Genomic DNA, 25,503 nt, shown 5'->3' with positions numbered 1-25,503 from the left:
CCTTGAACCTTGGTAGTGCAGTCATACCCGATCTCTCTGATGTGGGAGCTGCAAAGAGATTCTGAAAACAACTTTGCTTGCCTCGAAGAATAAATGTCACTTTCTCCATGATTATTTTTATTGGACACATCATGTAAACATGCAGTGGAAATTAAAAAAGGGAAACCTAAAGCACAGGCTTCTCATGGCCGCGCCATATCTCAGAGGTTTTGAAAACGGCCACTTGCAGGACACACACACACACACACACACACACACACACACACACACACACACACACACACACACACACACACACACACACACACACACACACAGACACACGCGCAGTTTTTTTTCTTGGAATTTTCAGCAAAATCCTCTTTCATCTCAGCCGAGAGTGAGACAGAAGGGCGGCTGTGAGCCCTACAATTGAGTAAGGAATGATGGAAAGTTATCTGGGACATGGTCCTGAAAAGGAGGCATCGTAGAAAATAGATCATTGAATGTATGAATAAAAGCCTATAATCACACATTGTATGTTTGTTACAGCCTCAACAAGTGGATTCACGCAGTCAAGCTAACCCACAGTCTTTTAAAGATAAAAGGCAGTACTTTCACAATATTGGTGAGTAAACCGAACCGAAAAAGATTAGATGTCTTATTTTCGTGTATTTTTTAACGGGTGGTGGGTGTCAGTGTTTTTACAACTTTAAACAGTGCTAAAGCATTTATCTATTGTTCACATCCGCAAAATACAAGAAAAACATTTCCCCTGATATTATCAGACCACGCACCCTCCGCTCAAAGATTTGATTAACTTTTGTCAAGCTTTGAACCACAGAGAAACAACTTCATGGCTGACCAATCAAGTACAAACAAGTCATAGACTTGACAAATGATGACTAATATTTGCCTGAGCTGCGACACTTATTGCCAGTTCCCAAACCATCTTTTGACCAACTGAAACACTTTGTTCCTCAACTGTTTGTACTAATATTAATAATACATTTTATACATTTTATTTCAAGTGCCTTTCAAAGCTCTCAAGGACACTTTACAGTCACAGACAAGCATAGATACAATCATAAATGAAATACAATAATAAATACAATACAGTAAATAAAATACAATTATAAATAGAAAAAGAGAGAGCTACACAGAAAATGCAATTTTAAATAAGTGGGTTTTGAGATGGGATTTGAAGATGGGAAGAGAATCGATGTTACGAATGTTGGGAGGACGTGAGTTCCAGAGTTTGGGGGCAGAGCAGCTGATAGCTCTGTCCACGATCGTGCTGAGACGGGCAAGGTGGGGGGCACATAGAGGTGGAGGGAGGAAAACGATCTGAGGGAATGAGAGGGAATACAAATTTGAAGAAGTTCAGATAGGTATGGGGGGGGGGGCGAGGTTATGGATAGCCTTGAATGTATAAAGAAGAATTTTAAAGTTGATTCTATAATTGACCGGGAGCCAGTGGAACTCTATGGGATGGGGGTGATGTGGTGAAAGGATGAGGTTATGGGGATGATCCGAGCTGAAGAATTCTGGACGAGTTGAAGTTTGTGGGGAAGTTTCTGAGGGACACCAAGGAGAAGTGAATTGCAATAGTCAATCCGGGAGGTGACAAGACTATGAACAAGGATAGCAGTGGTGTGAGGGGTGAGAGACGGGCGAAAATGATTGATATTGCGTAGGTGAAAGTACGCAGATCGGGTTAAGTTATTTATATGGGAGTGGAAACATAGTGTGCTGACTGCCATGCCCAGCCTCTTTTTTTATGTTCAGTATTTTGCGCTAATGTGATTATTGTAGACCTCAAATAGACCTACGCTCAAGTCGGCCGACACCCTTGCGCACAGACATTTAAGGGCGCTGAATACACAGAAATACTAATGTTTAGACAGGTCCAAATTAAATGAAACTTCAAACATGGTATAATTTTGATCATACATTTCTCAATCAATGGGTCAAAATCACATACATTTCAAATTCAACCTTGGTTTCCTGACATATCCCTCTCAACCTTAAGGTGAGGCCAATACCCAGGTTCCTCTCTCTACTGGATTCAAACAGCAACAACCCGGATCGTCAGCACAGCCAACCCCTCCTCCTGTAGCACCTAAACCAAAAGGTAAGACCACTGGCCACTGTCTTATTGTGCCGGTCCCAAGCCCGGATAAATACAAAGGGTTGTGTCAGGAAGGGCATCCGACGTAAAAAAATTGCCAAAACAAATATGTGAATCAAACCTCCTAATCCCATACCGGATCGGCCGAGGCCCGGGTTAACAACGGCCGCCATTGGTACTGTTGACCTTCAGGGTGCCAGTGGAAAATGGACTACTGTTGGTCGAAGAAGGAGAGGAGGGAGGTGTGCCCGGAGGAAAAGAGAGAAATGGAACGCCAAGAGTATAGAACTAAGAGTAGGAACTTTGAATGTAGGAACAATGGCAGGTAACGGTCGAGAGCTGGTTGACATGATCCAGAGAAGGAAGGTAGACATACTGTGTGTCCAGGAGACCAGGTGGAAAGGGAGCAAGGCTAGAAGCTTAGGGTCAGGGTTTAAGTTGTTATATCATGGTGAAGACAGAAAGACAAATGGAGTTGGGCTTATCTTAAAAGAGGAGTTTGTTAGGAATGTCTTAGAAGTAAAAAGAGTATCAGATAGAATGATGAGTCTGAAGCTAGAAATTGAAGGCGGGATGTTCAATGTTGTTTGTGGGTATGCCCCACAAGTAGGATGTGAGCTGCCGGAGAAGGAGACATTTTGGTTGGACTTTGATGAAATCATACAGAACATCCCGAGAAGTGAGAGGGTTGTAATTGTTGGAGACTTCAATGGACATGTTGGCGCAGGAAACAAAGATGATGAGGAGGTGATGGGCAGGTTTGGACTCCAGATGAGGAACGCTGAAGGACAGATGGTGGTTGACTTTGCTAAGAGAATGGAAATGGCTATTGTGAATACTTTCTTTCAGAAGAGACAGGAACATAGGGTGACCTATAAGAGTGGAGGCAAAAGTACACAAGTAGACTACATTTTGTGTCAACGGCGCCATCTAAAGGAAATCAATGACTGCAAAGTAGTGGTTGGTGAGAGTGTAGCCAGACAGCATAGGTTGGTGGTGTGTAGGATGACGCTGGCAGTGAGGAAGATGAAGAAACCAAAGGCCGAAGTGAGGACAAAATGGTGGAAGTTGAAAAAGGAAGAGTGTTGCATGACATTTAGGAAGGAGGTAGACAAGCACTGGGTGGGCAAGAGGTCCTTCCAGATGACTGGCAAACTACAGCGAACATAATCAGAGACACAGGTCGGAAAGTACTTGGTGTATCGAGTGGAAGAAAGGTAGATAAGGAGACCTGGTGGTGGAATGGGGAGGTGCAGGAGTGTATACAGAGAAAGAGGTTAGCAAAGAAGAAGTGGGACACTGAGAGGACGCACGAGAGTAGACAGCAGTACAAGGAGATGCTCACTCACTCACTCACTCGCTCACTCACTCACTCACTCACTCACTCACTCACTCACTCACTCACTCACTCACTCACTCACTCACTCACTCACTCACTCACTCACTCACTCATCCCATGGCCTAGGCAGTCAGAGATCTCCAGCGCTCTCTGTCTTCAGCAGTTCGTAGCAGGGTGTGGAAGCTGCAGCCTGCCCATTCCTTAATGTTGTCCATCCAGCACTTCCTCTGTCTTCCTCTTCTCCGCTTCCCTTCCACTGTCCCCTCCAGGATTGTTTTGGATAGTAAGGTATGCCTTATAACGTGGCCAAACCAGGCCACGTTACGACGTTTCACCATTGAGAGTACAGGCTCTTGTTCTCCAGAAAGGGTGGTGACTAGCTGTCTGACGTAGTCATTTGTCCAAGGAGATGCAGCGCACGGTTAAAGTAAAGGTGGCAAAGGCCAATCAAGAGACCTATGATGACTTGTATGCTCGGCTGGACAGCAAGGAAGGTGAGACTGATTTTTACAGGCTGGCGAGACAGAGAGACAAAGATGGTAAGGACCTGCAGCAGGTTCGGGTGATTAAGGATAGAGATGGCAATGTATTAACAGGTGCCAGTAGTGTGATGGCAAGATGGAAAGAGTACTTTGAAGAATTGATGAATGAGGAAAATGAGAAGGAACCAAGAGTAGAAGACGTGACTGTTGTGGACCAAGACGTAGCAAGCATTAGCAAGGATGAAGTGAGGAGGGCGCTGAAGAGGATGAAGGGGGGAAAGGCACTCGGGCCTGATGATTTACCAATCGAGGTATGGAAGTGTCTTGGAGAGGTGGCGGTGGTGTTCCTGACCGGGTTATTCAACAAGATCTTAGATGGTGAACAGATGCCTGAAGAATGGAGACGAAGTGTACTCGTGCCCATATTTAAGAACAAAGGAGATTTGCAGAGTTGTACTAACTACAGAGGAATAAAGTTAATGAGCCATACAATGAAACTCTGGGAAGGAGTAGTTGAAGCTAGACTAAGAGCAGAAGTGAACATTTGTGAGCAGCAATTTGGCTTCATGCCAAAAAAGAGTACGACAGATGCAGTGTTTGCTTTAAGAATGCTGATAGAGAAGTACAGAGAAGGTCAGAAGGAATTGCATTGTGTCTTTGTAGATCTGGAGAAAGCGTATGACAGGGTGCCCAGAGAAGAGCTGTGGCATTGCATGAGGAAGTCTGGAGTGACGGAAAAGTATGTCAGAGCGGTGCAAGACATGTATCATGACTGTAAGACAGTTGTGAGGTGTGCTGTCGGTATGACTGAGGAATTCAAGGTGGAGGTGGGACTCCACCAGGGGTCAGCTCTGAGCCCCTTCTTGTTTGCTATGATGATGGACAGGCTGACAGACGATGTTAGACAAGAATGATGTTTGCAGATGACATTGTGATCTGTAGCGAGAACAGGGAACAGGTGGCGGAGAAACTAGAGATGTGGAAATATGCCATGGAAAGGAGAGGAATGAAGATCAGACGCAGCAAGACAGAATATATGTGTGTGAATGAGAGGGATCAAAGTGCAAGAGTGATGCTACAGGGAGAAGAGATAAAGAAGGTGGAGGATTTTAAGTACTTGGGGTCAACTGTCCAGAGCAATGGAGAGTGTGGAAAAGAGGTGAAGAAGCGTGTCGAGGCAGGCTGGAGCGGCTGGAGAAAAATGTCAGGTGTGATGTGTGATAGAAGGCTTTCAGCGAGGATGAAAGTGTATAAAACAGTGGTGAGACCAGCCATGATGTTTGGACTGGAGACAGCGCCACTGAAGAAAAGACACGAATCAGAGCTGAAGATGTTGAGGTTTTCTTTGGGAGTGACCAGGTTGGATAGGATCAGGAATGAGTACATTAGAGGGACAACTCATATTAGAGGCTTTGCAGAGAAAGTCAGAGAGGCCAGACTGAGATGGTTTGGACATGTCCAGAGGAGAGAGAGTGACTATATCGGGAGAAGGATGTTGAGCCTTGAACTGCCATGGCAGGAGACCGAGAGGATCACCGAAGAGGAGGTTTATGGATGTGGTCAAAGAGGACATGAACGTAGCTGGTGTGAGAGAAGAGGATGCACAAAACCGGGATAGATGGAGGACATTGATTCGCTGTGGCGACCCCTGAGGGGAAAAGCCGAAAGGAAAAGAAGAATATGACAACACAAAGACACAGCCATTCAATCCTAGGGAGCACTTTCTGCACCCTCTTTGTTGCATGAAGCAGATCTAGATGAAAGAGGAGAGGATCAAAGTGTCCTTTTCACCAGTGGATCATGGACGTCATGGTGAAACGTGCACATCTGCCACGAGCTAAATGTTGAAAGCAAACACAAAACTGTAGCATCCATTGACGAAAACAGACTGTCCCACGTAAACTGCTTCAAACCCAAACCACGACAGTTCCACATACGCATTGGCGCTTTGCGCTGACGCGTCATATTATTTGTTATTTAGGTTTTTTTGTTCTTTTGACTTCAAGACGGCGCCGCGAGAGCGGCTGCCTTTCCAGCAGCTCGTGTATTTTGTTTTTCTACTTTCATTCCTTTCATCACTTTGCTGCTGTGAAATGTAAATTTATCCACTGTGAGACTAATAAAGGCATATCCAATCCAATCTCGGTCTTATTATATAGATTATTATAGATACATATATATAAATATATAGATTATTGATATTGGAGTTAGCAGGGTTATTAGCAGGGTAGTTAGTGTGTTCATTTTTGCAAAGGAACCGCCGCACGACCTATTTGAGCCAGAGGGAATGACTAATAATGTGACAATCATTTTCAGCAGCAGTACCCAAACAGTCGATTGAGGTCGACCGGTCGTCAAGAGATTGGTCGCAAGTCAATCGCGAGGGGTGGAGGGAAATGGTGGTGGTGGGGGGATTTGATGTCCCTGTGCAATTTATTAATATCATCCATTCTTTTGTTAGTGTACAGGGCATGCTAGCCTCTGTGTCAAGTCTAAATTAAGGTTGACATTGAGTTCCTTATTTACTTTATTTTGTTCATTTTAGGAGCTCTTATGGCCGTTACTCAACATGGTAGCATGTGTTTGTGCGTGTTTAGGGTGGGGACAAAAAAGGATCAATAATCAATTGCTAATGAAATTAACAAAAACAAGCAGCCTCAAGTGACCTTGAGCATGAAGAGCATTACATAATTTGCATATTTTTTGTTCACCAAGTACATTTACTATCACATTTTTTTGTTTGTAACTTCAAATCAAAAAGTTGTGTCGTCTGTTCATTCTTATTTATAAGTCATTCTACTTACATTGCACTCATAGCTAACCGCTGATATCTCGTTTATATTGCTAATGCGAGTTTAGCATTGCTAGTCCTGCTGTTTTGTTCAAGCTGGTCATCGCTCTCTGTGACCATACACAGTAACACATCTATGGAAAATGTAATGTCATCATGAATGCATGTTTATCAATTGCAACTGAGTGTTGTGTGACATTATGCTGATGTCTCTGGAATGAGGCTAAAGACTGCATACTCTCTCTTTTGTTAGATAACTGGACTAAGTTATTTCATTCTCGTTAAGGATGAAAATGTGCTGTTCGTTTTGTATTTTGAGAGAGGACGAACAAATGAACTATGTTAGAATTTATTGTCAATTGTTGTTTCCCACTGACATAGTGAAGCGGATCCCTGTGCCTGATGCAAGTGCTGATGCCCTTTCCAAGACAGAATGTCCAACCACAGATCCGACCACCTCTGAACCAACTTCCAACATTCGGGAAATCATCAAAATGTTCAACAGTCGACCTCCACCTGAACCCAAAAACTTTGAGCCTGTTAGGTATGTACATTTTTAGTTTATGTCATTATGTGTGTGTGTGTGTATATATATATATATATATAGTAAAGTCTCGTTATATCGATATCGTTTATATTGATAATACTGCTTATTACAACACCATTTTGATTTCCCATGCACATTTTTTACGATAATCCGGTTACTACGGTGCTCTTTTTCATCTCCCGCCGGCCATTTTGCTATGTTTATATCGATACAAAAGATATTTAAGGTGAATCGATATTTGCTTAGGTGTTTCTACACAGAACCACCATTATCGAAATCTGTATCGGTCGCGCCATCGGTCGACTTGGTCACGTGAGTTTGTGACGTGACCAGCTCCCGTTTAGCAGACGCCATATTCATTTTCAGACGCCAGCTCGTGTGTCGCAGACGACATTTTCTACCGTCTTCAACAATGGCGACAACAATAGCATACATGTTTGCAATCGATTAAAGAATTATAAGTGCCATTTTGAGGCAACATTGGGGGAACATCTCTCACCCCCCCCAAAAAAGAGGCACAAAATGGCAGCTCCGATGGCCACCTCCATTTCTTATATGGCGCTTGGATGCCCTCTTTTGGCGGCTTTTGGACGCAACACTCTTCTCACACCAAACATACTTCATCAACGTAAGTAATGTAAACGTTGCAGTTTTGGTTTTCCATCCATGTATTTAATTGTGTAGCATTCAGATATCTTTATCACTTGCAACAATCACTGTTTTTTTCGTGGTTTTGTGTGAATAGAGGATTTTGCATTGGTGGCATTTCTGAAAGGAAATAGTCATTAAAAAAGTGTAAAGACGTTTTTATTTTATGCACAAATTTATTTTTCACTTCACTACTGTACAAAAAGCATGTCAGATATGCAATCCATGAACCCAATGATAAAATGACATGCCATATCAAAGCTCCCCCGTTTACGTCCTCCCCCCCCCCCCCTTAATGCAGTTCTCGCAGGACGCATATATCGACATTTTTTCTAACTCCCAAGAATATCGATATAACGAGACTTTACTATATATATATATATATATATATATATATATATATATATATATATATATATATATATATATATATATATATATATATATAATCTTCTTTTCCTTTCGGCTTTTCCCTTCAGGGGTCGCCACAGCGAATCAATGTCCTCCATCTATCCCGGTTTTGTGCATCCTCTTCTCTCACACCAGCTACCTTCATGTCCTCTTTGACCACATCCATAAGCCTCCTCTTCGGTTTTCCTCTCGGTCTCCTGCCTGGCAGGTCAAGGCTCAGCATCCTTCTCCCGATATAGTCACTCTCTCTCCTCTGGACATGTCCAAACCATCTCAGTCTGGCCTCTTTGACTTTCTCTGCAAAGCCTCTAACATGAGTTGTCCCTCTAATGTACTCCTTCCTGATCCTATCCAACCTGGTCACTCCCAAAGAAAACCTCAACATCGTCAGCTCTGCTACCTCCAGCTCTGCTTCCTGTCTTTTCTTCAGTGTCACTGTCTCCAGCCCAAACATCATGGCTGGTCTCACCACTGTTTTATACACTTTTCCTTTCATCCTAGCTGAAAGCCTTCTATCACACATCACACCTGACATTTTTCTCCAGCCGCTCCAGCCTGCCTGGACACGCTTCTTCACCTCTTTTCCACACTCTCCATTGCTCTGGACAGTTGACCCCAAGTACTTAAAATCCTGCACCTTCTTTATCTCTTCTCCCTGTAGCATCACTCTTGCACTTGGATCCCTCTCATTCACACACATATATTCCGTCTTGCTGCGACTGATCTTCATTCCTCTCCTTTCCAGGGCATATCTCCACATCTCTAGTTTCTCCGCCACCTGTTCCCTGTTCTCGCTACAGATCACGATGTCATCTGCAAACATCATGGTCCAAGGAGATTCTTGTCTAATATCGTCTGTCATACTGTCCATCACCATAGCAAACAAGAAGGGGCTCAGAGCTGACCCCTGGTGGAGTCCCACCTCCACCTTGAATTCCTCAGTCACACCAACAGCATACCTCACAACTGTCTTTCAGTCATGATACATGTCTTGCACCCCTCTGACATACTTTTCCGTCACTCCAGACTTCCTCCTGCAATGCCACAGCTCTTCTCTGGACACAATGCAATTCCTTCTGACCTTCTCTGTACTTCTCTATCAGCATTCTTAAAGCAAACACTGCATCTGTCGTACTCTTTTTTGTCATGAAGCCATACTGCTGCTCACAAATGTTCACTTCTGCTCTTAGTCTAGCTTCAACTACTCTTTCCCAGAGTTTCATTGTATGGCTCATCAACTTTATTCCTCTGTAGTTAGTACAACTCTGCACATCTCCCTTGTTCTTAAAAATGGGCACGAGTACACTTCGTCTCCATTCTTCAGGCATCTGTTCACCTTCTAAGATCTTGTTGAATAACCCGGTCAGGAACACCACCGCCACCTCTCCAAGACACTTCCATACCTCGATTGGTGAATCATCAGGCCCGAGTGCCTTTCCCCCCTTCATCCTCTTCAGCGCCCTCCTCACTTCATCCTTGCTAATGCTTGCTACGTCTTGGTCCACAACAGTCACGTCTTCTACTCTTTGTTCCGTCTCATTTTCCTCATTCATCAATTCTTCAAAGTACTCTTTCCATCTCACCATCACACTACTGGCACCTGTTAGTACATTGCCATCTCTATCCTTCTTCACCCGAACCTGCTGCAGGTCCTTACCATCTCTGTCTCGCCAGCCTGTAAAGATCAGTCTCGCCTTCCTTGCTGTCCGGCTGAGCTGTCTCTAGCAAGCGTGAGAGATAACGTGAAATTGAAAGTGAGCGATCGAGACCGAAAGAGATTGGGATTGTCCAATAAAAGACGCACATCTCTCTTCACCTCCTCATCAATACTGATTAATTGTCTTATCATAAACACATCAGCTGCATGGGGATAGCTGGCCAGCGGCTTGTTGGTGGCTAACGGTGTCAACAATGTCAGTGCGCCAACAAGGCAGTGCTCATTGCACATATATAATTAACGACTGTATAAGGGGTTATAATCAACTCATTCACTGCCAGAGGCGCAAAAATAAGTCCACGCCAGTGCCAGGGTTTTTGTCATTTTCACTCAAATTCCAGGACCCACAGAATATTGAGTTTTAGCACTACATCAACATTCAGTGCAGCGTAAGAAACTTTAGACACTCTTCTTACATCAGAAAAAAAGAGTTAATAGCTAGGTTATATGGGTCTGGAGTAATATGAGGTGCAAGTCAGGGAGGCTTTACAAGAGGCAAATGCTGCCCCCTTGTGGAAGGGGAAAAGATTGCCAGAGGCCTGACCAGCGCTTTTTCAGCACTCCGCGCAAGAAAAGCCAAAACCCAAACAAATTCGGGAATGGCAGTGAGTGAGTTAAATCAAGTCCATACATATATTGCTGTCTTTGCCTAAAATATGTAATGTATAAATACTGTTTACATATTTTAAATATGCTGGTACTTCATCAAAGTTGCTAGTCAAAATACAAATCATATTCTAAAAGTTTAATGATGCATTTCACAGAGCACCTACAAGGCAATTTGTGAAGAAGGTAGATCCTAAACAGGAAGCTCTTGCCAAACTCAGAAACAAAACACCGGCGGGGGAAAAACAGGTAAGAAAAGGGTGAATTGTGATATCAAGGACAAGTCTGACTTATCAACGATCACTTATTACTGTTGCAGAAACAATGGGTAAAATCTCCACCAATGGAAAAGGAATGTCCTCCACATATTCCATCCCCACAGTCTTCCCCGCCAACAACGATGGGTCGTCGTGTCATCTCTACTGACATGAGGCAGAAGCAGCGCTCCCTAGAAGATTTGTTTTCCTCTCAGCGCCGTCGACAGGTTTTACCACCTCCCCCTGATTCCCCACCGCCTTCTGCACTTGACGACATCCCGGACCCACCGACCATGCTTGCACCCTCTCTGAGTGAGTCGACCAAAATGTTGTCAAATTTCAGTCACAAACATAACTTCTCTGCCAGAAACATGAAACCAAATTTTTTTTTTTTGGGGGGGGGTGGGTTGGATTGGTTGCTTCAATTATATTTTTAATCTTTTCATGCACAAATGACGATAATTTGTCATGATTTGCAAGGTGGTGGCGGACCCCATAAAAGTAGGTAGGAGTGAGGAGCAGGGTGTATTTGACAAATTGTATTTAATGAAGTCGTCAGGAACAAAATTTGAAATGACAGTCATCACAACAGAAAGGTCCAAAGTGACAAACAAAACCGTGAGTAAAACATGACAAAATGAAACAAACTTGACATGGTGAAACAAAAAAAAATGACCCGACACGGAATGGTCGTGCTGGGCATCCTTTAAAGCAGGGGTCCCCAACCTTTGTTTGCGCCACAGACCGGTTTAATGTCAGACAAGATTTTCACGGACCGGCGGCTAAATACAACAAAATAAAATGATACGGCAGGCATGGAAACTTTTTTTTCTTTCTTTTAAATATAATAATAAACATGACTCCATTGTGTATTTTTATCCAACTTTATTAGCAGAGTCCTGGTAACATCGCGCCAACAACAACATATGTAACATCCTCAAATCAGCTGTCATTTTGCCCTGAAGTGACAGATTGAGTTCATTGGGCAAGTGGAATATGTCGCACAAGTAAGCGAGCTTTGCGGCCCATTCCTCGTCACGGAAATGCGCTGCAAGCGGTGACTCGGACTCAGATAATAAATAAAACTGAAATTATGAGTTGATGTCGATGCCGGAAGTGACATCACATTCGGTACGCCCCTGACCGAGAAAGCGACACACAATGCATTTTGTTTGGTCTAAAAACACTGTGTTGATCACGAAATTAGAAGGAAAATTACATCAATAACGTGATGGTGAATCGTTGTGTGGCAGCCAATTGCTGTAACGCGCATAAAGAAGGTGTAAGTTGACACAAATTCCCAGCGAACAAACGAGCCCATTTCCATCGGAGCAGAGCAGTCGAGCACCAGCGGAGGCGAACGCGGAAGCTAACCAGAGTTAGCGATTCAGCGCTTGGATAGCAGAAGTTTGATTCATGTTTACTCATTTACTCACACTGTATTAATGGTGTCGGTTGTCTTTCAAACTGCCACTGATTGAAACGACAAATACGTACCTGTGCAGCTACAGGCGATGCACGACAGTGCCACCCGTTGTGACATAACTCACATCAGGATTTTTTTCTCACGTGTTCTTGTTTGTTCTTTTGCATGAAAAAAAATGGCAGTGGATGGAAACACACATTAAGAACCATTGTAGTGGTAAATGTACATGTACGACATTAAAATTAATTTATGAAAGATAATACAACATTTGAAAGATGGTCCACTCATGTAACCGCAGTCCCTGTATGGGTTAATTGTTGTGACATGGTGACTGACTGGTTTGCCTATCCTCTTCACAGTGCTGAGTTTGCATGTTCTAAAGTTGCCTTCCCTCACCTTTGTTAAGTTTTTTTTTTTTTCATTCCCCAGGTATGATGCCAGAAGACGAAAGTTGTCAATCTCAACTATCTCATTATTCCCCTGGTGTTTACTTCTCCTACTCCGTAATGCCTGGAAAACTCTTCCTGCGCAAAGAGGTAAAAATATACCCAGTTAACTGGCACTAACATCATCTATGGATCCTTAAAAGTCCATTTTTTTGTGGCATTACTTCTGCTTGGCTTCACGAGTGTACTCAAAATAGACAGACTTTTTGATGATAAACTCATTTCCTCACATTCCTAAATTTATTCGGAACTGGCACAGGTGGCAACATTTGCCTTTTGTACAGCCGCCCCACTTGCACCTCCAGACCCTTATAACTTCGGAATTAACTCTTTTTTTTTTCTGATGAAAGAAGAGACTCTAAGGTTTCTTAGGCTGCATTGAATGTTGATGTAGTCCGAAAACTAAATATTCTGTGTGTGTGAAAATGACAAAAACCCTGGCACTGGAGTGGACACATTTTTGCACGTCTGGTAGTGAATGAGTAAGATCCGAATGGAATTGACCCAGAGGCATTTTTGCTATTCTCAACTGTTTGACAAGCTGTCTTTTTCCCCACTTTTTGCCGAACTGATGTTTTTTATTTGAAATGTGTTTGTGTTCAGGTGTTTTACCCCAAAGACACATTCAACCAACCCTACATTCTCAATCTTTTATGTGAACAGGTGTGTAAAGATAAAATGGTTTTATAAAGGTATTTAATGTTTCAGTGTTTGATCTTCCAGTTTTTGCTGGATATTTTCTGCTGTTTTGAAAGCTGACTTGTTGCTAATTCGGTGGGTTTGTTTTTCTAGATCATGACTGACACCTACTCTGATAATTGTCTGAAAATAAGCAGAGAAGAAAGAAGGAAGATGAAAGATCTGCTTGGTAAGTATTTTGCTTCGGAATAATCATGGGTCAGGAGCCAAAGAGACGCCAAGCAGTTGTCAATCCGCCTTGACAACTGCTTGGCGCCTCTCCACTTGGGCAACTCCAGAGTGCAATACAGTCCAACCTCTCTGGAAGGGAGTGGTAGAAGGCCTAGGCTGTGTGTTGGGGCAAGCGTTATTATGTCTCATCAGAACTTGTTAACATTGCACACCGCCTCACACTACAGAGGTGACGTTCCATCTCTCTCGACCCAGCTTCTGTAGCGTGGATCGGCCCGTGAATGGTCCTGCCTTGGGCCACCATTCAGCTCATTCTGGACGCAGTCATTTTAGTCCCTCCCACAGATGCTGAGCCCATGGTGAAAGGGACCCGCATTGTCCTTTTGGGCTGAGCCCACATGGGTGCAGGCTCGGGCCTCTACTGTGCAAACCCAGTCACCAGGTGCTCGGCAACGTAATGCTCCGAACATCATTGGATTCCACAAACGTAGGCAGAGATAAGAATTGTTAACAATTATTTATGAACACAATGTAAGACCGACAAAGTTCAATGCAAAAACAAGACATCATAAATAAAAAGACAATATAGATAGACATAGATAAAAAGACAATTGCTTTCAAAAATCAAGGAAAACGATACATACATACATTGCTTGTTGCACAAACAACAAGGGAATCCAATGCACAAGTATAAACACAGGAATAAAGGGGACAACTAACGTGGAAAAAAATACTCAAAGTGATACCAAGCTCTGAGGCAAAAAGCCATCAAAGTCTAGAATAATCAGGCACTTTTAACAAGATTTGTGAGCATTGCTAAATAATCTGACAGCTAGTTGGCGACATTGCAGAGTTTAAATAGGCAGCCAGTTAACGAGGTACATTGGTGACAGGTGCCCTGCTGGAAAACAAGGCCTTCACGCCAGCAGGGCTGAAACAAACAAACAAACAAACAAACTCTGGCCCCACCCTGCCCAATGTACGTCTCTTTGCGGACTACCTCGGTTGGACCAATGGGATGCATAGAAGGTACAAAGAAGGAATTTATTGGGGAATCCGTTGACGCTTTTCATAGCCTTCCCAATGTACCAGATACTGGATTCTGCATTAAAAAAAACTCAACAACTATCAGTCACTTAAAAGATTGAATCAGGTTTTGCACATTTTGTTACTCATGTGTTGCGGGACCAAGTCCTAATATTTTTCATGAATTGTGCATGCTGTATTGTAAACCACAGAGTATTGTATAATGTCTGCAGTTCACATCAATTGTGCTGTTTGTCTAGCGAATCTTAATGTGGGAATGATCCCCAGCAGTTGGGATGAAAACATGAAGAAAAGAATTGTTATTGCTGCTCGTGATAATTGGGAGAACTACTTTTCACGCCTATTTCCTGTTAAGGTAATGATCCATCCATCCATCCATCCATCCATCATGTTTTTATCCATATCGCACCGCTCCAATTTCGCCACCCAATTTGTTCACATCTCCAAATTGCAGTCAGACAGTGGTGATGCTCAGATTTTGGGAGTGTGTTATCGTGGGTTTCGTCTCCTGACGATGGTTGCAGCATCCGGCATCGATCCGAAACACCTCCGCTTACTTCGAAGCTACAGGTAAACATTTATTTTGCATCCAGAAGCAGTATTGTTTCACAGTTTTAATTTGATCAATTGAGGAACATGTGCATCTACACATCATGTAATCATGTGTGTTGAAGCAGGGAGAAAACTTTTTGATAAGGTCAGATATCTAAAGCTGAGCAAAAATGAAATTATTACCCAAGTCCTTGAGTAGTTGAAGCAAGACGAAGAGCAGAAGTGAACATTTGTGAAAGATCCAGTGTTTGCTTTATGAATGCTGATAGAGAAGTACAGAGACGGTCAGAAGGAATTGCATTGTGTCTTTGTCGATCTGGAGAAAGCGTACGACAGGGTGCCCAGAGGAGAGCTGTGGCATTGCAGGAGGAAGTCTGGAGTGACGGAAAAGTATGTCAGAGCGGTGCAAGACATGTATCATGACTTTAAGACAGTTGTGAGGTGTGCTGTCGGTATGACTGAGGAATTCAAGGTGGAGGTGGGACTCCACCAGGGATCAGCTCTGAGCACCTTCTTGTTTGCTACGGTGATGGACAGGCTGACAGACGATGTTAGACATGAATCTCCTTGGACCATGATGTTTGCAGATGACATTGTGATCTGTAGCGAGAGCAGGGAACAGGTGGGGGAGAAACTCGAGAGTTGGAGGTTTGCCCTGGAAAGGAGAGGAATGAAGATCAGTCGCAGCAAGACGGAATATATGTGTGTGAATGGGAGAAGAGATGAAGAAGTTGGATGATTTTTAAGTACTTGGGGGCAACAGAGCAATGGATAGTGCGTAAAAGAGGTGAAGAAGCATGTCAAGGCAGGCTGGAACGGCTGGAGAAAAATGTCAGGTGTGATGTGTGATAGAAGGGGTTTAGCTAGGATGTAAGGAAAGGTGTATAAAACGGTGGACCAGCCGTGATGTTTGAACTGGAGACAGCGCCACTGAAGAAAAGACAAGAAGCAAAGATGGAGGTAGCAGAGCTGAAGATGTTGAGATTTTCTTTGGGAGTGACCAGGTGGGATAGGATCAGGAAAGAGTAGATCAGAGGGACAACTCATATTAGAGGCTTTGCAGAGAAAGTCAGAGAGGCCAGACTGAGAGGGTTTGGACATGTCCAGAGGAGACCGAGAGGAGGTTTAAATGTTGTCAAAGAGGACATGAAGGTAGCCGGTCTGAGAGAAAAAGATGCACAAAACCAGGTTAGATGGAGGACACTGATTCGCTGTGGCGACCCCTGATGTGAAAAGCTGAAAGGAAAAGAAGAATTAAGTCTTTGTTTGCTAGCATTCCAACTCAATATGCAATGGAAACTGAGCCAACAGTTAGGGCTTAATAACAATCAAGCTCATACTGAACCCACAACATCCTGCCATTTATTGAGCCATAATTCCAGCCTCTTATCCTCCCGTAATTTAACAGCTGTCATTTTTCATCCCAGTAGAGCAGGGGTCGGGAACCTTTTTCACTAAGAGAGCCATAAAAGTAAAATATTTAGAAATGTTTTTCATCGAGAGCCACGCACGCACGCACACACATACACACGCACGCAAACACTCGCGCACGGGAGTTCAACAAAATGTCAGAATGTATTATTTAAAATAATAAATTGTGATAATACTCACCATGAATATGAATAGTTTTCCGTTCCGCACGATTGGTAAAAAAAAATCCAGGCAAACGATCAAAATGAAAGTCTACTTGCCGGGTCCATCGGCGAAACTACTGCTAGCTTGCCTGCACACTGCAACACTCATTAGCTTTGTGCTGTCTCTCACAGACATGTTTTGATGTTATAACGTTAGCATGGGGCTTGTCAAAGTGCCACTGATATTCAACTGTTTCATTCAATGGTATTGTTTCATTTAGAGTCACGGCAGAACTTTTTCTCTCCACAAAGGCCAATCCTTCCGTCCATTCAACGTCATCTTTTTTACTCGTCAGGCTTATTGAAAAGGGGGCATTTCAACGTCAACGGCCATATCAGTATCATCCAATCAAAATTGCGCTTTCCGCCAACTGCCGCCCAAACAGGAAATGAACAGCAAAAAAGCGAGAATATGTATTTAGTTATATCGGTGAGCCAGATGCAATCATCAAAAGAGCAAATATATGGCTCGCGAGCCATACGTTCCCGACACCTGCAGTAGAGCATTACTGTTAGTTGTGGTGTGCCTCGAATCTTATTTTATCTAATCTAATCTAATTGTATCTTATTTTATCTTATCTCAGACTGTTTTTAGGACTCCCAATTGGTATTCCAAATGGGTGAAACGGAATGACAAAAGCTAGGATTTGGACTATTTTCACCGCTGGAAAGTTGTTGTTTTTTCACCTGTTTTTAACATGCACAGCCCGTGTCGTTTGTTATTGAAAAAGATGACTACCCTTTGCTCTTACACTACAGTTAAATCATTAATGACTTTTGGATTGATATATGCACTGTCCCGGGACAGTTAAACGACTTTGGAATCTGCGGTACAGACTGGTATAAGACGATAGCTCGTCTGAAGGTATTGGGTTGAGGGAGATAATTGGTTATCCACAAGGGACATTGAGAATGAGAACAGGTGGTGACAAAAACAGGACAGAGGGAACAAAACCAAATGTGACCTAAACCGAAACATAACAGCAGCTTCACTGTATGAAAACAGTGAAAACAGAAAAAAAACAATTCTCAAAAAAAGACTATCAACATCGCAGGAATAATACTAGTGGGCCTCAATCGGCAGTACATCGATTGCTAATAGCTAGCAAATAGATAGCTATTAGCTAGTGAATACATAGCTGATACCAAGCAAATAGATAGCTAGCTAGCTATCTAATAGATAGGTAGCTAGGGAGCCAAACAACGATGCTTGGCTGGATATTTGATGTCAATTTTGCAAGATCAAGATTCAGATCACAACAACAAACAGTTTATTTTTAAAGATACAGTACTAACACCTGCTTTCATTTTGTGCAGTCAGTTTTGATATTTTGAAGCACAGTAGTTTAGCTTGATCCCTCGTTTAAAAAAAAAAGCTTTGCAGAGCTGCTGTCGGTCGAACTCTGTGGCACAAACCAATTGCAACTGGAGCTGACAAATGAAAACCTTCAGCTGCACTCTTCCAGAGCCCCTCAGATAATTGCCACGGTCCAGTTCTTCCTCAAAGAGCTCATAAAGGTATGACATTCTCATACTTGTATTTTTCGCTGCAAAGGAAGATGTGTTTTATCCCTCAAAGATTTTGAACCGTGTGTTGTTTGGTTCTTCAGAATTCTGGCCATGTTGTTGCCTTGAAGAGCTTTGTAACAGATGACAAGAGCCTGCTCAGCTTTAGCAAAGGTGATGTCATAAAGTTGCTACCGATGGAGGGACTCCAGGCAGGTAAGCACTGCTGACGTCCACAGAATTGAGCACCGGGCATGATCTGATCTCCCAGGCCCCTCCCTTTTTTTGTACCCACATCAATGAAAAATCTAGTCAGATTATTTTGTGTTTAGACCAGGGGTATTGAGCTCAATGTGTGTTGCAAGGCAATTTTAGATTAGATTAGATGAGCCTTCATTTGTCTCACAATGGACAAATTTACATTCCACAGCCCACAAAAATAATACAGGAGCTGCTGTAAAGGCAGCCACTCTCACGGCACCATCTTGAAGTCAAAGGAACAAATAGTATGACAACTCAAAGACACAGACATCGATGAAAAGGTTTCTTCAGCCGTCATCTGTACTTCTTTGAAGGTGTCGGACCGTTCGCTTCTTATTCAAAAGGCTTCGTCAGCGAACTAAAATCTTTTGCTGGTAGTTTCGGCACTATATATAGCTGAAAGGAAAAGAAGTCTCACAGTGGAGACATTTACATTTCACAGCATCAAAGTTATGAAAGGAAGAGGCAAGGAAAAGAAGAAGTAGAAAGAAAAATTCAGAGCTGCTGTAAAGGCAGCCACCCCCGCTGCCCCATCTTGACGTCAAAACAGCAGCAACAAAAAAAGACTAATAATGTGACACAACACAAAAAAGGTCAATTCTTAGTCAATCTTAAGCACTTTCTGCACCCTCTTTGTACTGTAAAGCAGTTCGAGATGACAGAAGACAGGATCAAAGCAGCCTTTTCACTGGTGGATCAGGGGCGTATATGCATGTCTACTACAAGCTAAATGTTGAAAGCAAACACGCAGCTGTAGCATCCATTGACGAAAAGAGATTGTCTCACATCTCATGTACCACGTAAATTCGCTTCAATTCCAAGCCGCGAAAGTTCGGCATCGGCCCACTGCGCTCACGCTCCTTCCTTCTCATCGCGGGCTACTCAAGCCATGCATCCATTCAGCCGCAGACTGTACAAAAGCACCGACCTTTCCGCTGAATAAAGCGGGGCTGTGAAAATGCTGCCCATTACAGACGCAAAAAAAATCACAATCGCCCCCGAGCTGTCCAACGATGACAATCATATGGCACCGACATTCCTCCCTATCAAAAACAGTGACCTTATGGTCACTATCGTTGCAGCCCAGTGTTCGGGTGGCGAGCGCATTCAACTCACAGTGCAGAGGTTGTGGTTAGGTTCTCCATGTGCCAGCATGGGTTTTTTCATAGCAAAAACATGCACGTCAGGCTGCCAGCAGATGTGAGAGTAAGTGGATTATAAAATGGACGGATTGACTATAATTGCTATGTTTTGCTTCATTATTTGTCTTTTTTCTTTGAATAATACAACACAATACATATTGATTTAACAATGGTACAAACCTGAAAAACGCTGTTATTCTGTATACTTTGTGATTGTGAATCAAAGTGAGTGACAGAGCAGAAGACGCGCCGGGAACAAACAAATACGCCATCAATTATAAATGAATATAATGTATTATTATTATTACTGTGTCTATTAGCTAGCTAGCTACCAAACTATCTATTAGCTATCTATTAGTTGTCTAGCTGGCTCGCTAGCTATGTGGCTAGCTATCTTTTAGCTGTCTAGCTATTTAGCTGGCTAGGTAGCTACCTATTAGCGACTGTATCCTGTGACTGTCAAGTGACCTTGAGAGTTTTGGAAGCTGCTTATAAATGAAATATATTATTATTATTATTATTATTAGCTAGCGAGCTTTCTATCTATTTGAGTTACTTCCGGGTTGAGTGAATGCTGGCGCGTGTGGCTGCCGCTGCTCACCCACAGAAGAGCTTATCCTGTGACTGTAAAGTGACCTTGAGAGTTTTGAAAGGCGCTTATGTGAAATGTATTATTATTATTATTATTATCAAAAAAGGCAGTTAGAGGCAATTGTTGTTTAAAGAATGTTTTGTGTGTGCAATCCAACATTGAAACACTCGTAAAATCCACAAGTCAAATGGTGAGGTGCCACTGACTGTGCAATTATCTCTTCCTCTCGCATGATTTTCCGCAGGTTGGCTTTTTGGCACAATGGGAGGACGCTCTGGTCTTTTCCAAGAGGATTTAACCCAACCGTCTGCTGCGTTGGACTATCATCTCCAACTGGATCGAAGAGATCATCGATGGAAAAGCCTTCGAGGTGCAAGAGAATCCACTCAAGAGAAAGAAGCTCAAGTTGCCATTCAGATGCAAATTGGCACCACTGAGTCTGAGTGGGTGACAGGAGATGTGGCATCTCGGAGAATGGCACAGACACCCATTCGAGAGTCACCGAGGCCAAACGGTGCTTCGGAGTGGCACAGGAATGTGGCATCCCAAAGATCAATACCGATGTCTGTCCACGAATCACTTCGAGACAGAGAGATCAAGATCTCAGCAATGGCTGAGTTCGCCATGCAATTCTTTAGGTACTGTATGACATTAAGCAAGCAAAACACGTAATTGGTTTGATTGGTGTACTTTAAGTGGGTTTTGTTTTGTATTACTGGGGGGTGGTTCTAACCCCCACCCCCTCAAATGCTAAACTTTGGTGGAGGGGGTGGGTGTTTGTGGCTGTTGAAAAATATTGAAAAAGAAACTGAAAAAAGAATCTGCCAATCCGTGAATTCGCAGGTGCCAAATAGGGAGTATATTAGGATCCAAGCTACACTAAAATATGTGTACGTCTGTGTAAGCTCTCAGTGGTACAGGAGTGGTCCATCGATGAAAAGGTTTCTAAAGCCGCCATATGTACTTCTTTGAAGGTGTCGGACGTTTCACTTCTCATACAGGTTTTTTGTCAGCGAACTAAAATTTGCTGGTAGTTTTGTAGGGATATATATATATATATATATATATATATATATCCAGACGTGGCGGAGCCAGACTCTGCTATAATGGGTCCCTGCTCTAAGGTTGGGGGGAGCAGAGGACTACTCCCTGAGGCTACACTGATTACTTCTTTTGTAATGCTTGATTATGGGGTCTACGACTGGTCATCAACATAACTAAACATATGTGGTAATGATCTAAGAGGTAAGTTGTAAGAACGATCCAAATTAAACCTCACCCCACCACGGTGATTTAGTGAAGGTTTTTGCTGTTAAATAAAAATAGCTTCTTTTAATCCCCTTTCAAAGCATCTATTTTCTTTCGCTAACATTTTAACCTCATTGTTATCAAATGAGTGGTTGCTAGCGTCGAAGGTAGAGAAAAGGAGTCAAAACATGCCAGAGGAGCACTCACAAACTGTGGTTACCCTCAGTGGTCTTTTGACAAATGTCAACAGAAAAGAATAGGGAATGAAACCAAAAATTCTGAAGATACTAAAAGGAGAGGAGTAGCAGTACCTTACATTGCAGAGGTTTCTGAAAAACTACAGTCTACCAGCAAATTTTAGTTTGCTGACGAAGCTTCTTGGATGAGAAGCGAGTACAGATGACGACTGCAGAAACCTTTTCATCGATATATGTGTACCTTTCCAAATGTCAGAATTTCTTTTCAATGAAATTGAGAAGTTAATGCCTGTTTATCGTTACCTGTTTGTCACAGAATGAAAAATGACGGCTCCAAAGCAAGTGTCAATACTTTTCACGAGGCAGTTGAATTCACAAAGGTAAGTTGAAGCCATCAATAAATATTCCTTTCAAGTCGTCCATCATCGTCCAAAAAAAAGATACTGTAAAGTCTCGTTATATCGATATTCTCAGGAAAAAAATATCGATATAACCGGACTATCGATATATCCGATCCTGCGGCATGTAAATTTTCTCCTTGCGTTCAGAGAAATAGTATCGTAATAAGCAGTACTATCGATATAACGAGACTTTACTGTATATGATTAATTTTCAGGTACCCATTCAAGAGTCCCTAATTCTCTACAATGAAGCTGACAGCAATGCTTTATCAATCCAATGCTTTAGCAGTGAGTATAGTCACTCCAAAAATCGAATTCTACATAAAAAAATGTCGTTTGCTTTCTAATCAATCATGCATTCCTCAAAGATGTGATGCAGTTCATGGGTGATAAAGCCATGAAAACGCGAACCACCCAAACAGACTGTCTGAGTCACATCTTGCTGGTTAGTTCTAACACCAGTCGTCGACTCCACACAAAATAACTTTGAATAATAAAGACGAATCTTGTTTCCATTCTCTTTACAGCTCGGAAAGGAAAGAGAACTGCTGAGAGATGAAATCTACTGTCAGGTTATCAAGCAAACCACCAACAACCATACTAAGTAAATAACTACTTCCATAGACCTCATCACGCATCACTGAACTACGTATGAAACTAATGTCAAACCCAAGGCTCGGGCCCAAATCTGGCTCACCACATCGTTTTATGTGGCTTGCAAAAGCAAATCAACGGTGGCAACTTTCATGATGCTTGCTAAAATTGCTCCCAACATTTCAAATTCTCATTTAGAATCAACAAGAGTGACACTGGAGGCATTGTTACCAAACGCCTCATTACAGTTACTTAAACATGAGACCACTGTTAGGCCACACCTTATTATTATTCCATTCCTTACACTGGACTGTGTTCGTCCTTCCACAGTTTTCTTTCCATTCCAAATTAAATATACAGTGATACCTTGGCTTACGCACTTAATTGGTTCCCCGACAGAGTGTGTAAGGTGAAGAGTGTGTATCCCAAAAAATAATTTCCCATAGGAAACCATTAAAATGAGAATAATCCGTTCCCAGGTCCCCATAAAACATTATTGTCGACTTTTTAATTTTCTAAGCCTTAAAGGACAACCGACATCACTTTTTTGTTCCCTAACTGATATCAGAAAAACGTTTTATAGCTACTAAAATACACAAAACACGCAGTATGATATTTTTAGTCAAATGCAAAACATCAATAAAAATGACTTAGTGTCCAAAATGTGCAAAACAATGAACCCGGAAGTGGCCAGTTTCAGAAGGTCCCGCCCCCTTGTTCGTGGTGTCACGCCAAGACGTCTTGCCTTCCTGGAGAGTCAAAACAATGGCTTCAGATTGGGAGAATATGCTTTCTTGTTACTCATCCAGTTATGAATATTATTCCAATAGTTCTGAAGAGGAAATCATACATTTTTTCGGTCAGGGGCGTTCCTTCAGTGACGTAACGTGAGGACTCGTCACCAACTCAAAAACAAGACTTTCAGAATATTCAGCGTGAGTCTTAAAACGTAAAATATAGCTATATGCAGTGGAATCTTTGTAAAATACACTCAGTAGAAGTCATTTGAAGCCATTTTACAAATTATGGACACAACTTGTTCGGAGACGTTGGTTGTCCTTTAAAGCTACACAAAATATACCTTATTTTATGTATAATAAATGTGCTATGGTATTATAATTAAAGAAATAAACTGGACTATATAATAAAGTCGTTTTGTTTACCTTAGCGATGGTCGTTGGTGGCTTGATGGAATGGAGTGGCTGGTTTCTTCAGCATTAAACACTTGATGAGGAACGTTGCCTTCTCTGCGATCATTTTACCTAGTTCCTCATCAATTGTGTTCTGTTTAGCTGGGTTGATAGCTTTTTGCATCAAGTGTACAGATGGCTTGTGCGGGTTATTTGTGCAGCCTGATTGATCAGATATTCTAACCTTGCAGTCTACACTCTGCCTTTGAACTATCAAAGTTGAAACGAGTCAAAATTTCACTGTTTTCTATCCATTTCTCACTCTCTCTCTGTCGTCTGCCTGTCTCTTTCATATTTAACCGCCCCTTCACTGCTGCGTTGTTGACCAATCACGCTGCTTTAACCGAAGACTGGGGGGCGGGGAATAGACGACAAAAACAAGTCGGCTGCCATTTTGTTGTTTGCAGAACGGCCTCTCTCTCTCTCTCTCTCTCTCTCTCTCTCTCTCCCTCGCTGCTGCGTTCTTGCCCAATCACGTGGCTTTAACCGAAGACTGGGGCGGGGACTAGAGGACAAAAACAAGTCGGCTGCCATTTTGTTGTGAGGAGAACAGGCTCGTTCGCTAACGACACATCACTCATTGTGGCGCTCTGTGTGTATCCTGAAAAATAGTTTGTATGCCAAGGTTACATTTTCATAATTTTAGCGTTTGTAAACCGAAACGTTCGTAAACCAAGGGATTTGTAAACCGAGTTATCACTGTATTCCAAAAATATATCATAGATCTGCTTCTCTTTCTCATTAAGTGAAAGGTTGCCTGCTATTTTGTTGTCATTTTTGAATACTTTTTGTGAGAGCGAGACTGAGAAAATAATCAGTGTGCAATAAGCGCTGACACCAAAATATATAATATAAATCGCACGCACATAGTTTGATGTTTTTTTTCCCCCTCTATCATCCCTCACGGCCAACTTGAGACCCATCGGCTCTAGGTCAATCGCGATCACCTTCAACTCTGTCATTGTATGCGCTACACCACAGGAGTCAAAATCAAGGCCCGGCCGGGGCCAAATCTGGCCCAACACAGAATTTTATTTGGCCCACAAGTGCAAATCAAGCATTTCAAGTGCCATGATTTCTCCACTGCGAGACTAATAAAGGCAAATCCAATCCAATCCAATCCAATCCAATGATGCTTGCGAAAGTCCGAACCAACATTTGTAATTGTCCCATGTAAACCACAATGAGACGAGACTTGTTCTCACTGATCATGTCACGGACTTTACTCTGGTAAATGCCTTGGTCTTGCTGAAATATCAAGAAACGTTCACATTTTGAGTTTCATCACAAATTATAGCCCATCTGCCCCCCATATCATACATAAGTATGAGGATCTTCTTTTGACTTCAAGACGGCGCCGCGAGAGTGGCTGCCTTTCCAGCAGCTCATGTATTTTTGTTTTTCTACTTTCATTCCTTTCATCACTTTGCTGCTGTGAAATGTAAATTTCTCCACTGTGAGACTAATAAAGGCATATCCAATATCTTCA

General features: G+C 42.5%; 1 protein-coding gene across 2 annotated transcripts in view; it reads left to right on the top strand.

Annotated features, from left to right (window-relative positions):
- The window catches only part of myo15b (myosin XVB), a 72,677-nt gene that overhangs the window by 25,336 nt on the left and 21,838 nt on the right, over positions 1-25,503 (top strand). For both annotated transcript variants that reach the window (XM_089015624.1, XM_089015623.1), the window contains 17 exons: positions 532-607; positions 2,012-2,113; positions 7,104-7,266; positions 10,810-10,900; positions 10,971-11,220; positions 12,764-12,870; positions 13,384-13,443; positions 13,573-13,648; positions 14,937-15,052; positions 15,152-15,267; positions 18,260-18,401; positions 18,494-18,605; positions 20,629-21,022; positions 22,146-22,209; positions 22,446-22,518; positions 22,599-22,675; positions 22,758-22,834. In XM_089015624.1, the coding sequence (XP_088871750.1) occupies positions 532-607; positions 2,012-2,113; positions 7,104-7,266; positions 10,810-10,900; positions 10,971-11,220; positions 12,764-12,870; positions 13,384-13,443; positions 13,573-13,648; positions 14,937-15,052; positions 15,152-15,267; positions 18,260-18,401; positions 18,494-18,605; positions 20,629-21,022; positions 22,146-22,209; positions 22,446-22,518; positions 22,599-22,675; positions 22,758-22,834 (2,096 nt within the window). The remainder of the gene's footprint in view (positions 1-531; positions 608-2,011; positions 2,114-7,103; positions 7,267-10,809; positions 10,901-10,970; positions 11,221-12,763; positions 12,871-13,383; positions 13,444-13,572; positions 13,649-14,936; positions 15,053-15,151; positions 15,268-18,259; positions 18,402-18,493; positions 18,606-20,628; positions 21,023-22,145; positions 22,210-22,445; positions 22,519-22,598; positions 22,676-22,757; positions 22,835-25,503) is intronic.

This window comes from Hippocampus bargibanti, linkage group LG15, assembly GCF_051943395.1.
Source record: "Hippocampus bargibanti isolate YZ-2025 linkage group LG15, ASM5194339v1, whole genome shotgun sequence".
In the NCBI taxonomy this organism is placed as follows: domain Eukaryota; kingdom Metazoa; phylum Chordata; class Actinopteri; order Syngnathiformes; family Syngnathidae; genus Hippocampus; species Hippocampus bargibanti.
The sequence above is the reverse complement of the archived record's forward strand: the minus strand, read 5'-3'. Positions and strand labels throughout refer to the sequence as shown.